This window comes from Sesamum indicum, linkage group LG3 (genome assembly GCF_026168435.1).
Source record: "Sesamum indicum cultivar Baizhima isolate 11 linkage group LG3, ASM2616843v1, whole genome shotgun sequence".
NCBI lineage: Eukaryota > Viridiplantae > Streptophyta > Magnoliopsida > Lamiales > Pedaliaceae > Sesamum > Sesamum indicum.
In genome coordinates this window covers 5,187,052-5,206,867 of record NC_142659.1, presented here as the reverse complement: position 1 = coordinate 5,206,867, position 19,816 = coordinate 5,187,052, and the positions used below count along the sequence as shown (strand labels likewise).

Sequence of the window (19,816 nt, the reverse complement as noted above, 5' to 3'; positions counted from 1 at the left end):
TTTTAAATGATTCCAAAAATAAAAAAACTCGATATATTTGATCCCGCAAATTTTGTAAAGCAGAGGAGTAAATGTTTTGAGTATTTTGAATTTTGGGATCATTTTTAAAATTCAGTAAATGTGTCGAATTTTTTTAATTTGAAAATTATTTTAAAAATCTTGTAAAATATAGGATTAAAAGTATTAAACACAATAGGATTAAAAGTATAATTGTAACGGTTAATGTGTATATATTATATTTTTAATTTTTCATATGCTTGTTTTAAGTGGCTAATTTTACTTTTTTGTTAAAACAAAATTAAATTCGAGGCTAACGCATTTATCAATTACATGAATCAGTAGAAGAAACAAAATACTTTATGATAAATAATTAATATTAATCACGATTAAATGAAATTGATAAAAAAAATAATTTTTTTTATTATGAAAAATTTATTTTTCACATCTAAGAGTCAAATATTTTAGTCAACTTTACAAAATGACAGCCAGTAACTATGTTTGATTTTGATCAATAATTATTTACTATGATTATTTATTATTAATTATATTTTTTAAGTAATTTTTTTATTTGATTTATTACATGAATAATGAAAATTACATCAATAGTTTGAAATTAAAACATATTACACGCTCAATTTCACAGTTTCTTGAGCGTGAGTTTCAACTCTGGATTTCAGAATCTCAATCAGTACACTCTGTAAACAGAATCTTTCCAATCCCACCCTTCTAATCCTTCCATAGATCTGCAAATATCTCCTCGGAAGCCACCGGAAAGGCAATTTGGCATTTCATCAAACATCTTTCCAGGTAATTTGTTTCTGAGGTTGTTCAAGAATTGATTAGAAATCTTAAGTTGATTTTACTATTCAGTTCTGCTCTGGGTTATTCTGGTTAAGAATTATGATCGTAGATATTGCCACCTAAGATGCCTGCTATGCATAATTGCTTTGTGGCTCAGCTTTCAGAACTGGAGAAGATGTTTGGCAGATCAAAATTATTGGGTTTAATTAAGTGATTGGAAGTTATAAATGGAGCCCAAGTCGCCTTCGAAATCGAAACCTCAGATTACGGGGTTCACTTGCGATCCCAGATCGCCGAAGTTCGTTGTAGTCACTATTTCGATAATTTTGATTTTTGGAATGGTTTGTGGATATTTCATTTTTAAAGAACGGATTTGGACGACTGAGAAGATCCGGACATATTTCACTGTCGTGTTAGACTGTGGAAGTACAGGCTCAAGAGTAAATGTGTTTGAATGGATGACTGGAAATGACAGTAGAGTTTATGGAAATTTACCTGTTTTGTTGCGTAGTTACCCAGATAATGTGAATAAGAGCAGTGGCTGTCAGTACCACTGCATGCAAACTGAGCCTGGATTGCATTATTTCGTCAATGATGTAGTAGGTGTGAGGGCCTCTTTAGAGCCACTGATTAGATATGCGGAACAGTGGGTTCCTTTGGAAAGACGTGCTGCAACGCCTATATTCATTTTAGCTACAGCTGGAATGAGGAGGTTAGTGGCTGAGGAAGCTAAGCGAATTCTGGGAGATGTCGAAACTGTTGTGAAAGAGCATGAGTTTCTATATAGGAAGAGCTGGGTTAGGGTGTTGACTGGGAAGGAAGAGGCATATTATGGTTGGGCTGCACTGAATTATAAGATGGGGGTCTTTGGAAAATCTTCGAGGACGTCCACATTGGGACTCCTTGATTTAGGGGGCTCATCATTGCAGGTGGTGGCTGAAGTAGATGTTTCAACGAAAGACGAGCATGTTTTTAGATCAAAGATTGGGCCAGTTGAGCATGATATTGTGGCGTATTCACTACCAGCCTTTGGTTTGAATGAAGCTTTTGATAGGACAATCGCTTTGCTAAGTCATACTCAGGCACTTGGAGAAAGTGCTGGTGGCGTCTTTGAAGTGAGACATCCATGTCTTGGTTCTGGTTTTGTCCAAAACTACACATGCCATGGTTGCTTTGGCAGCGATTACTCTAGAGTTAAAATAAATATGAGCAATCAGGTGCAAGTGAGTGAGTTAAATTCTGTGTTCCTTGTTGGGGAACCGAATTGGGAACAGTGCAAAGTAATTGCAGGGGCAGCTGCCATCAATTCTAGCAGTTCAGAATTGTCGTACCATCTTAATCATTCAAAATGCATAGGCTTGTTTTCTTATGGAGGTCAGTTGAACTTATCTTGAGAATATAATCTTTTAACAAGCTATATAAAATTCCCACACTTTGATACCTTTAGGTTACTTGAATGTGCTGTCTGCATGCACATGGGTTGCTAGTTCTTGATATTATCATGATCTATGATGTTGCAAACAGATTAATTTCTTTCCTGCAAGGATTTTAGCTTTTTCAGATTGAAGAACTCTAAATTTTCCCATTTCCACTTTATAAATATGAAGGAATATGATGAAGCCTACCGAGCTTTACTTCATATATGAGGTTGATTAAAGCAATTTGTGGAGATTGCCTTATTAGGAAATCTTGTTGAGCTTGAATGATGAACAAGAGAACAAGCAAATCTTGGACTGTGCACTTTTCTCATTGCAGCTAAATGCAATTGAGCAATTTTAGTATTTGCCTCTCCCAGCACATGACCAATACATAACTGAGGATCATTATTTTTCCAACTGATCCGTCAGCTTTCCCCAGCATACTATCTATACATAACTAAAGAGCGTTATCATGAGTTATCCTATATTCACTAAGACTCAATCCAAAATTAATAAATCATGCTTCATTTTAAATTTTAATCTTTTTCGGTGGAGAATAGTTTGTTATTTCGAAAATGCCATGTTCTGTGAACTGAGGGGGTGAACGAAGTGTAAAACTGATCCCTTTCAATAGAAAAGGTAAACCAGATATTACAGGTAAATACCTAGGTCGCTGAATGATTTTGCTAAGCATTTGCTGTATATCTTATTGGGACATAGTTGATCTCTGCTGGATTCTGATTATCTACCTTTTTCTCCTCTGCAGGCTCTACAAAGCTTAATTTAACAAAAACCTTACACACCGTCTCACGGTACCATGCATTATCCGGGTTTTTTGCTGTCTATCATGCGCTAAACTTGAGTCAGAGGGCAAATCTTTCTATGCTGTGGGAGTCGGGCGAGAAGTTATGTTCAGGATCATGGGCTGATCAGGAAAGCAGCAATGGACAATATTGCTTTCGAGTGCCCTATTTGACATCACTCATCGAAAATGCTCTTTGTCTCAGTGACATCGAAATAATATTTGGGCCTGGAGACGTTTCTTGGACATTGGGTGCTTCATTAATTGAAGGAGAGTTTTTATGGCTTGATCCTGAGAAATCACAGAATCCCATGTTAACTCTGAAAGACTATATAATGATACCGTCTCCAGTGCTTATATTTGTGTTGCTTTTATCCCTTCTGCTCATTGTTTACTGCTGTCAAATTAAGTTGCCTATGCCTGGAAGGAAAACTGCTAGTACTAGGACATCATTGCCATCTTATTTATGTCCTAAACGTCAGATTAACTAATCATTGGGTTTATTATTTCTTCATTGGAAGATATAGAATTCAAGTGAACTTCTATTGTATGTACTTTATAGAATCTAAAGTCATCAGTGATTCAAATTCATCTGCAAATTTTGCATGTCCACACTAATTTTCCTCTTCTTCCGTAAAGTTGCTGTGTGGCTGGTTGCCAAATAGTGGACTTAACAATGTGGCTAGGAAGTACTCTTGTTTTATCCTATTTGTGTGCTATTCTTGGTTTGAAAACTTGCTTTGCTGTGCTACAAGAATCATAATATGTTTTTCCAAGCAGATCAGAATCAAAACCAGCAGATCACACTTCTATCCCCCAATAAATGTCACATGTGGATCAAGAACATGATAACATAGGTTTTGCAAATCAAGATGTCATAGCAACAAGAAAGTTTGTCCAACACATAATTTACATGAAGATTCAGCAGAAATTGCCACCTTAGATTAGGTGAAAATTCTCCTGCTTGTACGCGTGCTAGTGAGTGATATTTTGAGGAAACACAAACTTAATCCTTCCATAATAATGCTCCGAACTCCCTAGTTAGAAGCACAACACTATGAAGGAAAACAACAGAAAGTTACTTGGATGAGCTTCAGTATGTAGCTAAGAGACGGGACTTCCAACTGTTTGCCTCAGATCCAAACATCCACTCAAACTTCATTTACACAACCAATGAAGCTTCAGTATGCAGCCGAGAGACGGGACTTGCAACCATTTGCCTCAGATCCACCAACATCCGCCCAAACTTCATTTACACGACCAATGAACCTAAAAGGGGAATTATACTGTGCAATAGAGTAAGCATATTCACTCTCAGTAGAAGTTGTGTTTGCCCACTCAGACCTACTCAAACTGAGGGCAAGTTTCTTGGCCTCTTTAACGATATTGTTATCCCTTGCAAATCCTGAAAATTTCCTGACAGCAATGCACCGACTTTTCCACCAGTCGGGTTGAAGGTTCAGTTCGGGAAGAGGAAGGGGTGGGGTGGCCTGGAACTTCTCAGGCAGATAAAATTTGACAAAGTATGCCGATGAGTGAAGAGGACCAGCTCCTGGGACAATGCTCGTCAAGACGGGGACAGTCATTGGTATCCTAGAGAAGTTCAAGTTTGCGCCTTCTATGAACTGGAACAATCTGCAACCGGGAGAAAAATTTGGAATCAGTACATCTAGACCAGATTGATGCACCGCTTTTGGTTTTGCATGCATCTAACATCCAACTCGATGCTGAAACATGGAATCCTCTTTCCATCTGATAAATACAACTAACAATCTATCAATGACTTAATCCAGTCTGAAGAGATTCTTGATCTCTTACATATGAACTAGATAAAACAAACTAAGAACCCCTATGGATTAACTTGGACATTTTCAAGCCAAGTTCAGACCAAATCTTTTTTCCCAATGATGATAGTGCAATCAATTGTATCCTTCTCTCTTCTGAATTTGGTTCATGATAGGGTACCTTCCAGCCATGAGGGCTCATAGCCTGCAATACTCATCAAAAAGTTTACAGACCAAACTTACAACAGCTTTATTACTGGACTTTGCAGAAGTAACATTAGACAAAGTTTGACGCTTTTTTAAGAAACACCATAGTCACTCCTCCAACAATTCGTAGGAATTGTACTTAAGTCCCAGAATTGAAACAACCAAGAAGCAACTTCAACATAACCCAAAAAAGATGAACTTACACTACATAGCTACATGCTAAAAATGCAAGAAACACAGACACTGAACGGTAAGATCATAACTACAAACAATTATACAACGAAGTCAATTTTCATTCTTTCATCCCTTTTTCATTATCCCAAGAACAATCAAGAGATATATAGTAAAAGCACAATGATATAACTTAAATACCACCAAACAAACACCCCTCCCACCCCCCCACCCCCCCAAAAGAAAAAAAAAAAAAGAAAAAGAGAAAGAGGATCAGCAAAAGGGTACCTGTGGAAGCCATCTTTGGTAGCTTTCTCAAAGGAGATTTCGTCAACAGGGGCAGTCATCCAAGCTGATTCCCTGTAAAATCTCACCTCAAAATCAGATTCTGAATGCACTACTGTGTATTGTGGTGATTCTAACCCCTTGCACTCAACCTTTCCAGTTATAATAATTGAAATTGTAAAGAACAGTATTAGTCTTAGAATCGTGATTCTTGGAGAACCCATTTCCCAGGAACAAACGAAACACAAGAATAAGAAGATGGCGATTCTGATGATGGTGTCAATGGATGAATTCAAAACCTTCTTTCTCTTGAAGTCGAAACTTGACAAATGGTTAAGGGACGAGTTGGGGAATCTATGAGATTGAAATCGCAAAAACTAGTCTTGCTTCTCACATAAAACCGACTTTGGTTATGATAGGAGAAGTGTGTTAACGTGGGCAACAACTAAAAACAGCTGAACGAGAAAGAAATCACTATATGTATTTTTATTGGACTAAATTAATTTTATAATATTATTTTTTTAAAGAATAAATTTATAACATGATATACTTATTAATTACTTTTTACATTATACATATTTCATTTTATTAATTACTTTTCCATACTTTCATATTTCGTATTTATTACTTTTTCACATTATAATTATTTACTCATTTCATATACCACGAAATGACAAAAAAAATTACTATGGTACTATTTATAACATTTATAAAGTAAAATTCATTTTCACATTCGAATTTTATCATTAATGCCACTTTGGTACCTAAATATAAATGACTTAGCCGAATTTCACGAGTAATATTACTTTGATAGCCAATTAATTTTTTTTATTTCTATATTATCTTTTATATAAGGACTATTTTACCTTAGTACTAAAAATCAAAATAATTAATACACCAAAGAAAATTTCGCATAAATTTCAATCAAGACATTTGACTTCCAAGTCTTGTTTTTTGATTATTATACTTGATAATAATATTTTTTCTACTAACTTTATTTATAAATGTTTATAAGATAATTCATTATGTAATAGTTAATTATATTAAAGTAAAATTCAAGATATACGGCAACCTCCGAAAGAATTAAATTTCATTTTAATTTTAAAAAATTGTAATATGAAATTTAAGCTATTGAATTAAAATTTAAAGTTTTGCAATTAGATTTTAATATGTTTGACGATGCATACTTATGTCCTATATAGTTCTAATATTAATTAATTAGGAAAAAATATTTTTGAGTGGACTTACTTGATTATTGTATAAGTTATTATTCAATAATGAACTTTTTATGATATTAAATAAATATAGAAAGGCATACAAAAAAGAATAAAAGTATAATAACCAAATATAAAGAATAAAAGTAGGACGGCTAAAATAAAAATAGAATATATTCTTTGATATTTATGAAATTTTTTATTAAATGTATTTATTATTTTTTTATTTTAAATTTAATGCCAAATCGTCGTTACTTCAAAATAATAGAAAAAGAAACGAAAAACATTAATGGGGTTTTAAGATGAGATTAATGGTAAACTAGAGGTACCAATTGTGTCATTTGAAGTACTCGGGGTACTAAAATGACATTGATAATAAAACTCGGATCAAAATAAATTTTACCCGGTATTTATTTATATATTTAATAGTTAGAAGTCGTGCAAAATACATGACGGGTTTAAAAGAAAATTTCACAAAAGATAGAAAAAAGATAATAGGAAAGGGTTAAATGCAATTTAACCCCTGTCATATGTGAAATGAGTAAATATCCCTCTATGAACAAAAGATTAGCAAATTATCTCTCCATATTTCAAAAAATGAAGCAAATTACCCCTCTATCTATGGTTTAGATAGGGGAGTAATTTGCTTCTTTTTTTAAAACACAGGGATAATTTTACTATTTTATTTTTCACAGAATTTTTTTTTTTCCTCATTTCTCAAATCACAGGGGGGCCAAATTGCATTTTTCCCTAGTAAAAAAAAAAGTATTTGGCTAACTTAATAGGAAGAAAATAATTGGCAATAATATTTATCAAGATCCCAAAAGAAATTAAAATGTGGTTTAAGAAGGAGGTAAGAATGAGGTTATGTGACAAATAGATTTACATTAAAAAAATTATTTCAAAATTTTGCTTGAATTCTCTTTTAATTTGAGTTGATTTCTGATTTTTTTTTTCAGTTTAATTTGAATATTTTAATTATTAAAAAAAATCAATTTGAACTAAAATAAAATATAGTTATATCTGCAATATAATAATATTTTTATAAAATTAAAATTGTGTTTATAACAGAACTAAATTGATCATTTGAAATTATAGTGAAGAACAATTTTTTATTAGTAAATTATTGCACACTCTCTCAAGAATCGTTTAGCTAAAAGGAAAAAAAAATTCAATTCCCAATGTATTTGTAAGATAACTTTGAGTTTATATCTTTGCTAATACCATGATTGATTATATGTTTTCTAAAAGGAAGAGTAATACAAAAGAATTTTTGTTTTTAATCTTAATTTTTTTTAAAATTTAAAATAGTAAGAAATATAAAAGAATTGTTCATTGATTGTTTAAATTTAAATAATAGTTTAATTTGGTCATGCAAGAACTAATATAAATGAATTTAATTGAGCCAAATTTATAGCAAAATGTATATAATTTACTACAACCTACACAATCTAACAACATTTGTTGGGTTTTTACCTTTCAGCGGAAACACGAAAAACCTGTACAATGATGTTATCAAATCTTATGATTTTCTTGAAGATTTTTGAACCACTATTGATTATCTTGATTCTTATTGACTATAAGGGAACAAGAATTTGTTTTCCATCTACATAAACCTGAAGACTCTCGTTTCCTTTCTCCTCTTGGTCCTCCAGTATTTCGTATGCTGACTTGATGACAGACTTACTGCACCTATCCAAATGAATGAACTGTAGTGTGCATATATCTCCAATACTTAAAGGGATCTCCTTCAAACTATTCATGCTTGTGAGAGTCAGGCTCTGGAGATTTGGAAAATGAATATCCTCTGCTCCCCACTGTTCCAAATAACATAATCCAATCACCAATACTTTTAGCCGAAGAAATGCCCCTTCAACTGGAATCCACTCGTACCCACGGAAGGCACGATACAATTTAAGCACTTCAAGATTGGGCAACGAACTACCAATTATCGTCATTTGTCCCCAAGGAAAATTTCTGGTCATGGACAAACTCAACTTCTTAAGTGAAGTTGGGAAGATTATTTGCTCCAAGCTGGGACAAAATAGTTCGTAAAGTGATTCAAGTTTATTTAGCTGTGCAAGATCTCTAAGATAATAGCATGAATCATCCCTTCCGAACCTCAAATAACTAACATTTAGTTTCTTCAAATTTGGAATTCTTTCAACAACGTCCTTCTCCGAACACTTAAAACCTCCCACAGAAAGTGTACTTAGGTTGTTCAGGATATTCAAATCTTTCCCCTCCACACTTCTAACCAGTGGACCACACAAAACAAATTGTCTAGCATTGAGATGTCTAAGTTGCGGCATCTCCCAAATTTCAGATGGCAAAAGTAATAGTGGATCTGCGCTTGTATAACCCACATAAAGATGCAAAGTCTGAAGAGTCCAAAGTAAAGAAATTGTACGAGGAAATGCAAATTTATCAACCCTTAGTGGATCCTCAGGTGCTTGAAACTCAAGGTACCTCAATGTTGTGGGTTGCGGAAATGTTTCAACTGATTGATACTTAACTCGTTCGAATACCTTCACCCATCTAAATCTGTTAAGATCGGGATACATATTGTTACATTCATTACACAATGATGGACTGACAACTGTTGGTCGCATGCGAACAACAATTCCCTGGAGAAATATCCCATGTCGTCTACCTGGGTGACTACACAGGAAGCATGATCTATCATCCGTCCTTTCTGATAAAGCAATGCGTTGTACTTTAGGGAGACGAATAAGACGTTCTCTGTTAGATTCTCTAATACATAGCTCTCTCATAATGTCATGAACACTACAAGTGTTTATATTCCCTCGACGTGATCTTTTATGAATCAAAATAAGATTCCTGTCTGTAAGATCCTTCAGATATTCCTCTGCAACTTCTTCCAAACTTTTACCTTCAATTGGTTTCATAAACCCCTCACCAATCCATAACTTTATCAGCTTGGAGGCTTTAATTCTATGATCTTCAGGAAAAACTTTCATATAAAGGAAACATGGTTTAAGATGAATAGGTAAATTGTTGTAACTCAAAAATAATATCTTTGAACAATACTCATCATCTCCAAAATTGACAAATGAGGTCACATTCTTTGCAACATATTCCCAATATTCTCTTGTTTTATTGGATTTTGCAAGGAGCCCACCAATTACAACAACTGATAAAGGAAGTCCACGACAACCTTTTGCGATTTTCCTTCCAATTTCTTCCAATTCTGGGTGTGGGTGACTTTTTGGTCCAAAGACTTTTTCACATAATAAATCCCAACTTTTATTGTCATCCAAAAAATTCATTGTGAAATAATGATTGTCAAAGCATAAAGGACGAGCCACATCCAACAGTCTAGTAGTCATCAAAACTCGACTTCCATTCCCATTATTTGGAAGGTATTTCATAAAATCTTCCCAAGCTTTGAAACTCCACACATCATCCATAACAATCAAATACCTTCTACCAAATAAATGTTTGTGCATGCATTCTCCTAACTCAGCTGCTCCTAATTCATTTAGACTTTTACCTTTTTCTTCATTCTTTTCTTCAGCATCTGTAGGACATTTTTGTTTCTTTTCATCATCTTCTTTGTCCTTTTTATCATCTTCTTTGTTCTTCTCATCATTTAAAAAGTATTTCAGAAGAATATCTCTAACTCTATACTCTTGAGATATTGTAAACCAAATGCGTAGATCAAAGCTATTGGCAATATATGGATGGTCAAAAGCATTTTGAGTTAGAGTTGTCTTACCAATGCCTCCCATTCCGACAACTGGGAGGATTTGGAGATTGGATTCACCTCTAGTAAGCTCGTCTATCACCCGAACCAAGACATCATCAGATCCCACTGTAGTATTCCTTTCACTAGAAGGAAGTGTTGTTAAACCCACAGGCTCCACAGCAACTATAGGCTGTTGATCTTGGACATCGTCCAGTTCCTCTTTAATCATCATCAACTTTTTTGTGATGAAATCAATCTTTCTGATTAGTTTGATTATTTCTCCACGAAAATGTGGGAAGGCGGCGGTAAGACGCCTTGGAAAATGTAGGATGGCAGCGGTAAGAGGCCTTCGATTTTTAAGATCTTTCATGAAGTTGATTAACCACGTAGGAGTCAATGATATGCTCCGCTTCATCTGCAACAGCAACTATCTGCCTCGCCAGATGTTCCGTTTCTTGGCTTATTCTTTGGGAATGAAGTTCAAGAAAGCCTTGCAAGAACTTGACTTTTTCCTGAAGGGTCTGAATTGGTATTGCGTGTAGATGAAGCTGATGACGACGAGCAGGAAGCTGGATATTGTCCAGGACATGCGTAAGAGAAAGCAGAGAAGCATAAGCTGCGACTGCCATCTGAATGCGACTGCTTCGAAGAAAAGACGCAGAATCTGTATAATTATTGTTTGTGCAAGTGTAAGAAAAGGAAGCCCGACCCTGACTTATGTAAATCCTGGAATCTGGACAAAGAATTCCATGGTTTCAGTAGACTCTCTCTATATATTTGTTCCGACAGATCGGGCAGTAGTTGGTGGCGGATTAATCGTTCATGTCGTGTGGGATGAAGTCTGAATGTCAACTTAAATTTTCTGTTCAGCATCACACTTCACAACTGCCGCCTAAATTAAAAACTCTTGGACAGCTGAACATAATCTTTCTGTGATGATTTTCTCATTATAATAATCTTGTGATGATCGATCTTCCAGTTGAATATATATTTTTCAATTAAGTTAACTTGCTTTTTTTTAGATTGTTAAAAATAGGTTGGGTGGGTTAAACATAGGATTAAATGCATTTTTATTGTTGTAATTTAGGATTTTTAGCATTTTTGTTCTTTAATTTAGAGTATTAGGGCCGCGTTTGGTCCTTCAATATCTTTTCAATTATTATGATTTCAGTTCTTCCGTTTGCTGGTATTCAAATCCACAAATAAGAAGGGTGAACGTCAATAGAAAAAGGACTGGACAAAAATTGAAATAATGATAACAAATAATGGGTCAATTGTTACAAAAACCCCAATTTTAAGATATGAGATAGAGGGAGATGCATTTTTGGATGAGAACAGTGAGCTCCATTGAAAAAAAGTAATGGTCATTGGAACGGCCTCTGTTGGTCGTTACAAATCTAGTGACATGAAAAAAAATAAATTTGGAACTGCTTTTGTAACGGTTTTGTTGAATTTGATTTAATTGTTATTGTAACTGCTATTGCCACTACTTTTGTGACTTCCTTTTTCACTACTTTTGTAACGATTTTTGGAATGACTTTTAGCGAAATTTGTAACTGTTTCTGGTAAGTTTTTGTAATGGCCTGAGGATTTTTTATACGTTCTTGGTGTATTACAAAAACCATTACAAATACAGTTACAAAAACTATTATTTATTTAATATATTTTAATATTTATTTTATTTAATTTTATTTAATATGTTTTAATATTTATTTTTGTAAAATTAACTAAATCAATTTATATAAAAAATACATAATATAACAAATATAATAATAATTTAATTAAAAAAATAAAAATATTATACAAAATTGTATTTTTACAAAATACAAAAAAACAAATCCTAATCTAAATTATTATCCCCAGCGGCCGCGTGTTCATCATCAACGGATGCGGGGGATCAGCTATAGGCTGGGGCGCTAGATGATCGGACCAGTTCAAATCAATACTTCTGATGTACCACTCGATCACCTGCACACGATCATAGATGGAGTCACAGTCCCACCAGTACAACTTTTGCAAAATCAATAAATAAAAAAAATAATTATTTGATAAAAAAATATAAATTTCAATTAAATTAAATAATATTATACTTACCTTTTGGAACCAGAATAGCTGGTGCTCCTGTGACATCTGCGATATGGTGGCGGAGCACCAATATCATTATCGAAAATTTCAAAAAAATTTAACATTAAAAACACATAATGTTAATTATTGATAAAATGATATTTTTTGATAATTTCTTAAAATTTTTATTTTTCTAAAATTACATTAAAGTCCTCTAATTTTCTAAAAATTTTATTTAGATGCATAATTTTGATAAAAATTGCACTATAGTCCTTAACTTTTTAATAATTTCATAAATTTTCTATTTCCTAAAATTACGTTAAAGCCCTGTAATTTTCTAAAAATTTTATTTAGGTGCATAATTTTCATACAATTTCAGAAATTACAGAAATTAAAAAAAATCAGAAAATATTGGAAGTTTCTGAATTTTTTTCAAAATTACAGAAATTCCCAAAAAAATTCCAAAAATCATGAAAATTTTCTGAAATTCTTTTAAAATTATAGAAAATCAAAAGAAATTCAGAAATTTCCAAGCATCATCATAAATTACAGAATTTAAAAAATAGTCAATTTTTTTTAAAATTTTCATAAATTCAAAAAAAAATTAAAATGCAGATCTTTTTGAAAAAAATTAGAACAATATTTTTATAAATTAAAATAAATAACATATATTTCAGAAATTAAATTTACAGAAATTTTAGAAAATTTCACATAAAAAACGGAAAAATTACACCTAAAAATTTTATAAAATTACGAATAAAAATAGAGAATTAAAAAAAAAAACTGTGGCAGGCAGTGGTTGAGGATGGTGGTGGGCCGATGGCAAGCCGGGTGTCATTGGCCGCTCCTTGGGCTAGACGGTCGGCAGTAACTTGTGGAGGATGTGCGGGCGGCTAGGGGATGCCGGTCAGCACACAGGTGTGCAAATGGTCTTCGAGCAGAGACTCTTAGCAATTGGGGATTGCAATACTGTTCGTATGAGAACTTCCTTGATGTGTGGGGATGTTATCCGCCAAGTACGAAGTAATTCCGAGGACATTTGGCCACGGAGATATAAGGGCGATGATGAGGCGCCACCCTGCGTGCGAGCAGGACAGAAATGTGTGAAGCAGAGTGCTTTATGCTTGGAGATTTTCAAGATCTATGATGAGATCCTTGGAGTGTTGGGAGCACCTCCAAGATGTTTTAGAGGTAGACGGTTCCATTTTGGTAGGGAACAACGATGATGTTCAGAGTCTGCTAGTGTAGTGGCGAGATTGTAGTTTCAGAGTATTGCGGGAGCAATTCCTCAGTCATGGATGATCGGATGGGGCTGAAACTCTATAGTTATGATGTGGAAATCATAGGCTACGCTACGGTTCAAGTGGGACGTGATTTGAACATCGGTCGAAGGAGATGCGGAAAAAGTGCACTCCTCGGCCCTTTCATTATTCTACTCTTGGAACAAGAGAAAATGTTTTTAAGCCTATTATAAAGGGGGGCATGCAGTGGTGAGCTCCAACCAGCCCTTCCCGTGCACGACGGCAGTAGCATGAGACAACGTCTACACTAAATAAACTTCTCTTGGGGGCATGATGGGAGCCTTCAAGAGTCGGCTCTATGCTGCTCAAAGGAGTGCTTAGAGTTTCCGAAAGGCATGGGAACCTGATGGGCATAATGGCCTACGTTGGGCGTGAAAGCGGCCGAGAGGCTCCATGTGATGCACAAGATCGCCCCGTGGGCTGCGAGATATCAAGGGACAACACCTCTCGTGTGAATGAGTGATCGAGGCAAGCACTCCAAGGCCTCGTGATCCAACTCATAGAATGCGCTATCGAGTTCTAGCCGTCCATGGGGTTCCATTAGCTAAGATGACCGGTCGTGGGACGACGCTACACTGTGGACATATTGTGAAGCCAAGCCGAAAGGCAAGAAAGCATGTCGGTCATGCCGTGCGAGATCAAGGCAGGATGTCGGCATATAGAATGGGCCTCAGACTTATGATGCGGTCCTACTCGGGCGAGGCATAGAAGGCGGCCAAGACGTAGGCGTGCGCCTAGAATGCGCCAAGTGAGCATTGGGCATGAGATGGGCATTACGGGCGCATGCGTAGCACCGTAATGCCGAGCCGGAGCGAGTATGCTCCTTGCCGTTGAGAAATGCATCGGAAGGTTCCAAGATTGTGTGCGAGACGCTAAGGCGTGAGTGCCAAGAGCCCCAATGAGTATGGACATTTCGAATAGGTGAGCGCAAGGGCACGCGGTGCCGCGCAGGGATGCGTTCAGATGTCGCACTATGAGCTTTAGTGTCAAGTACACGCGACGGAAGTCGGTTACTCTGAGATGTGCGAAGGCTGGTCGAAGGTTAGGGGTAACCTGAGAAGCCGCACGGGCAAAATATACATGAGAATTACATTCCGTTGCGAGACAAAAGAGCACGCCCGTGACACCGGGGGAGAGGAGGTGGGGGCATGGGTGGGCAGGCCAGTGGAGTGAAAAAGGGGGACTAAAATCGTAATATATAATTATTATTAACTATGATTAAGTAAAATCGATACAAAAACTTAAATTATCCGCTATAGACACTATTTTTGCGGCTATGATCCAAAGCTAATGTTTTTGCCATGATATTTGGTCATAACAAATATTTTAGCCACGAAAATTACAATTTGCGTCCAGCAACTTACCATTTCTGCGATTTTAATCTCATTATTTTAATACTAACCAGATTCAGTCCCGTAAATTACAAAAAATTACAATTTTAGTTCCAACAAAAATTCCGTTAAATATTTAATGGAGGGAGAACATGATTTGCACGTATTCCGTTAATTAAATGATCATTAATTTAACGAAGGGAGCATGTGATTTGCATGTGTTCTATTAAATATTACGAAATTTGTGGTAGGGATAAAATTCTAATATTTTGTGACTTATTGGATTAAATTTGGTAAAATCTAAAATAATAAGACAAAAATCACCAAGAAGGTAAGTTGTTGAACGTAAATTGTAATTTTTTTTAGTCTTGATCGTAAAAATCGTGGCCAACAACCGTTGTATGTTTGTTGTCAATAATTATTTATTATAACTATTTATTTTTAGTGATGATTGAATATTAAATTTATTGTAGTGGGGCAACAATATTTGTAGTCAGAAGATTCCTACGATATAATCAAATCATAATGTAAATGCGCAAATCAAGTTAGAAGATTCGCATGATATTATCAAATCATAATTTAGATGTACAAATCAATTCCGAAGATTCACACGATATTCTCAAAGGAAAATTGCAATTTACCCTCATATCATAAAAAATAAGTAAAAATTCTGAGAAAAAAAAAGTTTGCAAAATTACCCTTTGTGTTTCGGAAAATATTGAAGCAAATTACCCCTATCAAGAGTTTCGGTAGGAGGTAATTTATTTTATTTTTCAAAATACAGAAAATAATTTATTTTTTTTATAATTTTTTTTTTACTCATTTCACATATCATAGTAGTAAATTGCATTTAACCCCATTATGAAATCATAATCTTGATGTGTAAATCAATTATGGGATTAGACTAATCATATTCTGAGTTGTGATCGCAACATCAAGTCAAAAAATTTAATGTTGTTAAGTGATTTTGAGATGGACAAGTAAGCTATGTTTGCGAAAAGAGAAAGGATATTTTGCTAATTTTTAAAAACACAAGGGAGTTTTTAGCTTAATTTTTAAAAGACGGGGAGATTTTATTCTGTTTGACCAAAAATATAATTATATTAACCTCACTCTTTCTCTCTCTCTCTCTCTCTCTCTCTATATATATATATATATATATACATATTCTTTATAGGTATAAAAATATAAATGAGAATATTAAATGAGAGGGAAAATAAAAAATTTATATATTTTTTTTCTTTACTTAAGTCAGCATTATCTATTGAAATCCTAATGGAATGAGTGTCAGGTGCAAATCGAGAATTTTTAGAAGGGAAGTAAATATAATTTTAAATATTTTTTAAAAAAAAATTGTAATTTAATATTTTCAAAGAGGGCCTAATTATAATTAATTTAGAATCATAATAATTGACAAAAGAATTAGGACAACAAAAGAAAAACAAAAACACTCTCTCTTGGATAATAAATGTACAACTTCTCTGTGGCTATAAAGAAACGTGAACTTGTTTTCCATCCACATAAACTTGCAGGCTCTCGTTTCCGTTTTCCTTTTGCTCCGTCAGTATTTCCGTTGCTGAATTGACAGCAGACTCTCCGCAGAATTGCAAATGGATGGAATGCAATGTGGCTATATCTCCGATACTTAGAGGAATCTCTTCCAATTTAAACATACCTTCAAGGGAAAGGTACTGGAGATTTGGAAAATGGATGTCCTCTGCTCCCCACAACATCAAATCACAAAACGAAATGTGTAACACTTTGAGTCGAAGAAATTCCCCTTCACTTGGATCCCACTCTTGCCCACGGAATGCATTGTTCAGTTTAAGCACTTCAAGATTAGGCAACAAAGAACTAATGATAGTCATCTTTCTCCAAGGAATTTCGCAGTATGACAAACTCAACTTCTTAAGTGAAGTCGGGAAGGTTATGTTCTCCAAGAGAGAGTAATACTCTAAGGAGAGTGATTCAAGTTTATTGAGCTGCACAAGATTGCTAAGAGAACAGTCGGAAGCATCCCCCGAGTAGCTCCGATAGCTAGCATTTAGTTTCTTCAGATTTGGAATTCTTTTAACGACCTCCTTGATACACCTAAAACCCTCTGACGACAGTGTACTTAGGTATTCCAGAATAGTGAAATCTTGCCCCTCCAAATCATTAACTAGTGGATCAGGCAACCTAAAACTTTGAACATTGAGATGTCTGAGTTTTGGTATCTCCCAAATTTCAGATGACAAAACCAATGTATGAGTATCCATATAAAATAGATCAAGATCCAAAATTTGTAGATTCCAAAGTAAAGAAATTGTATTAGGAAATACAATTTTCCATTCAAGCAAATAATCCACCATGGTAGCATGTTGATCTTGGACCGCAAGGTACCGCAATTTTGTGTGTTGCGGAAATGTTTCAAAGGATTGATCATTATCCAGGTCGAATACCTTCACCCATCTTAATCTATTAAGATCTGGATACATATTATTACAGGCTTCACACACTAAAGAACTGGCAACTGTTGTTGATCGCAACCCGACAAGTTGTTTGAGATGTATCCTATTCAATCTATCCGGTAGGCGACCACACAAGAAGCAGAAATCAAATTTGGGTTGTACTTGAAAAGCAATGCGTTGTGATTTAGGGACACGAATAAGATGTTCTTTGCTATATTCTCTAAAGCATAGCTCCCTTAGAATGTCATGAACGCCACATGTTCTTATATTCCCTCTACGCGTCCTTTTACGAATAAAAATTAAATTTCGGTCAGTAAGATCCTTCAAGTATTCCTCCGCAGCTTCTTCCAAGCTTTTACCTCCTACTGGTTTTAGGAACCCCTCACTGATCCATAATTTTTTTAGCTCAGGTGCTCTAATTTCTTGATCTTCAGGAAAAACTCTCGTATACAGAAAGCACGGTTTAAGATGAATTGACAAGCTATTGTAACTCAAAGACAATATCTTTAAACAATACTCATCATCTCCATAATTGACAAATGAGGTTACGTTCTTTGCAACAAACCCCCAATATTCTCGTGTTTTATTGGATTTTGCAAGGAGCCCACCAATTACAACAATTGACAAAGGAAGTCCACGACAACCTTTCGCAATCTCCCTTCCAATTTCTTCCAATTCTGGGTATGGGCAACTTTTTTGTGCAAAAACTTTTCCACATAGTAAATCCCAACTTTTATCTTCATCTAAAAAATCCACTGTGAAATAATGGTTGTCAAAGCATAAAGGACGAGCCACCTCCAACAATCTAGTAGTCACCAAAACTCGACTTTTATTCCCATTATTTGGAAGGTACAACATAAAATCTTCCCAAGTTTTGATACTCCACACATCGTCCATAATAATCAAATACCTTTTACCAAATAAAAGTTTGTGCAAACGTTCTCCCAATTCAGCTACTCCTAATTGATCTGTGCTACCTATTATGTCCTTGTTATCGTTGAAGAAGTACTTTTGAAGAATTTTCTGAACGCTATATTGTTGAGATATTGTAAACCAAATGCGTATATCAAAGCGATTGACAATATATGGATGATCATGTGCATTTTGAGCTAGAGTTGTCTTACCAATGCCCCCCATCCCGACGATTGGGAGGATCTGTAGATTAGATTCATCTCGAGTAAGCTCATCCACCACCTGAAGTAAGCGTTCATCAAATCCTAGCATAGTATTCTCATCACTATAAGGAAGTGATGTAGAACCCACGGGCATGGAAACTTCGGGCTGTTGTTCTTGGACATCTATCCATTCCTCTTTAACCATCATCAATTTTTCAGTGATGGAATCAATCTTTTCGATAATTTTGTCGATATATTGACAGAAGGATGTCAGGGCGATCGTATGAAGACTTTTATCTTGAGATTCTTCACGAAGTTGATTCGCCACATGGAAGTCAATGATATCGTCTGCATCATCTACAAGAACAAGAAGTTGCCTGACCAGATTTTCCATTTCTGGGCTTATTCTTTGGGAATGAACTTCAAGGAAGTCTTGCAGTAACTTAACTTTTTCCTGCAAGTTCTGGATTTGTTCCTTGTCCAGATGAAGCCGTCGACGACGACCAAGATGTTGAACATTGTCGAGAACATCCATGAGAGAAACCAAAGATGCATAAGCTGCTACTGCCATTTGAATGTTGTGTTGCGCAAGTGAAAGGCAAGGAAGACTGACTATAAATCCTGGAAAATGGACAAAGAACACGGTTTGCGTACACTATATTTGACCTGCTGGATTTGTCGTTCATGTCACATGATTTTCAGTTCAGCCGCCAGGATATAATCATTCTTTATGATCGTCTTTCTTGTGATACTCATTTTATCAAATATTTTTTTTACTTGAATCATTTAGATAGTTGAAACTATTAATCTAATCGAATTTAAACGAAACTTTAACTCAATCAGACAAATCCAGATCAAATAATTTGATATTTTTAATTATATTTTATTAATTTTAAAATAATCAAAGCTTGAAAGTTTATTGAACAAAAAATATAATTCAAGATTAATTTATTAAGTTTAACAAATCAAATTCATTGAGGCTACTATCGATTAAATATCGAATAATTTGATTTATTTTTTAACTCCAGTTAAAATGTTAGTTCAGGGGGACATAATTAAAGAAATCTAACTAAAAATGTTGTTGAAATATTATTACTCAACTTGATCAAACTTAGCTAATTAAACGCAGTTTCAATTAGGGATTTATTCATAAATCCAAATATA

The 19,816-nt window shown here is 34.8% G+C and overlaps 3 protein-coding genes and 1 pseudogene across 4 annotated transcripts; 1 reads left to right on the top strand and 3 right to left on the bottom strand.

Annotated features, from left to right (window-relative positions):
- The first annotated feature begins 621 nt into the window (after positions 1 to 621).
- Positions 622 to 3,633, top strand: LOC105157263 (putative apyrase 7). Of its 2 annotated transcripts, XM_011073631.3 has the most exons (3): positions 622 to 807; positions 959 to 2,175; positions 2,986 to 3,633. In XM_011073631.3, exons 2-3 carry the CDS (start codon positions 1,029 to 1,031, stop codon positions 3,510 to 3,512), a joined length of 1,674 nt encoding a protein of 557 aa, XP_011071933.1. In that variant the 5' UTR covers positions 622 to 807; positions 959 to 1,028; the 3' UTR covers positions 3,513 to 3,633. The 2 variants fall into 2 exon arrangements, with proteins under 2 accessions (XP_011071933.1, XP_011071932.1); XM_011073630.3 differs by having other exon boundaries at positions 623 to 2,175.
- Positions 3,634 to 3,879: 246 nt separating this feature from the next.
- LOC105157262 (uncharacterized) lies at positions 3,880 to 5,907 on the bottom strand. The gene is made up of 2 exons (XM_011073629.3): positions 5,472 to 5,907; positions 3,880 to 4,656 (listed from the first exon to the last, which is right to left on the bottom strand). The coding sequence occupies exons 1-2, from the start codon at positions 5,690 to 5,692 to the stop codon at positions 4,203 to 4,205; spliced, it is 675 nt and encodes a 224-aa protein (XP_011071931.1). The 5' UTR covers positions 5,693 to 5,907; the 3' UTR covers positions 3,880 to 4,202.
- Positions 5,908 to 8,194: 2,287 nt separating this feature from the next.
- On the bottom strand, positions 8,195 to 11,152 carry LOC105157461 (putative late blight resistance protein homolog R1A-3; annotated as a pseudogene).
- A 5,294-nt stretch (positions 11,153 to 16,446) lies between these two features.
- LOC105157460 (putative late blight resistance protein homolog R1A-3) lies at positions 16,447 to 19,549 on the bottom strand. The gene has a single exon (XM_011073869.2). It carries the CDS (start codon positions 19,221 to 19,223, stop codon positions 16,575 to 16,577), a length of 2,649 nt encoding a protein of 882 aa, XP_011072171.1. The 5' UTR covers positions 19,224 to 19,549; the 3' UTR covers positions 16,447 to 16,574.
- Between the last annotated feature and the right edge of the window lie 267 nt (positions 19,550 to 19,816).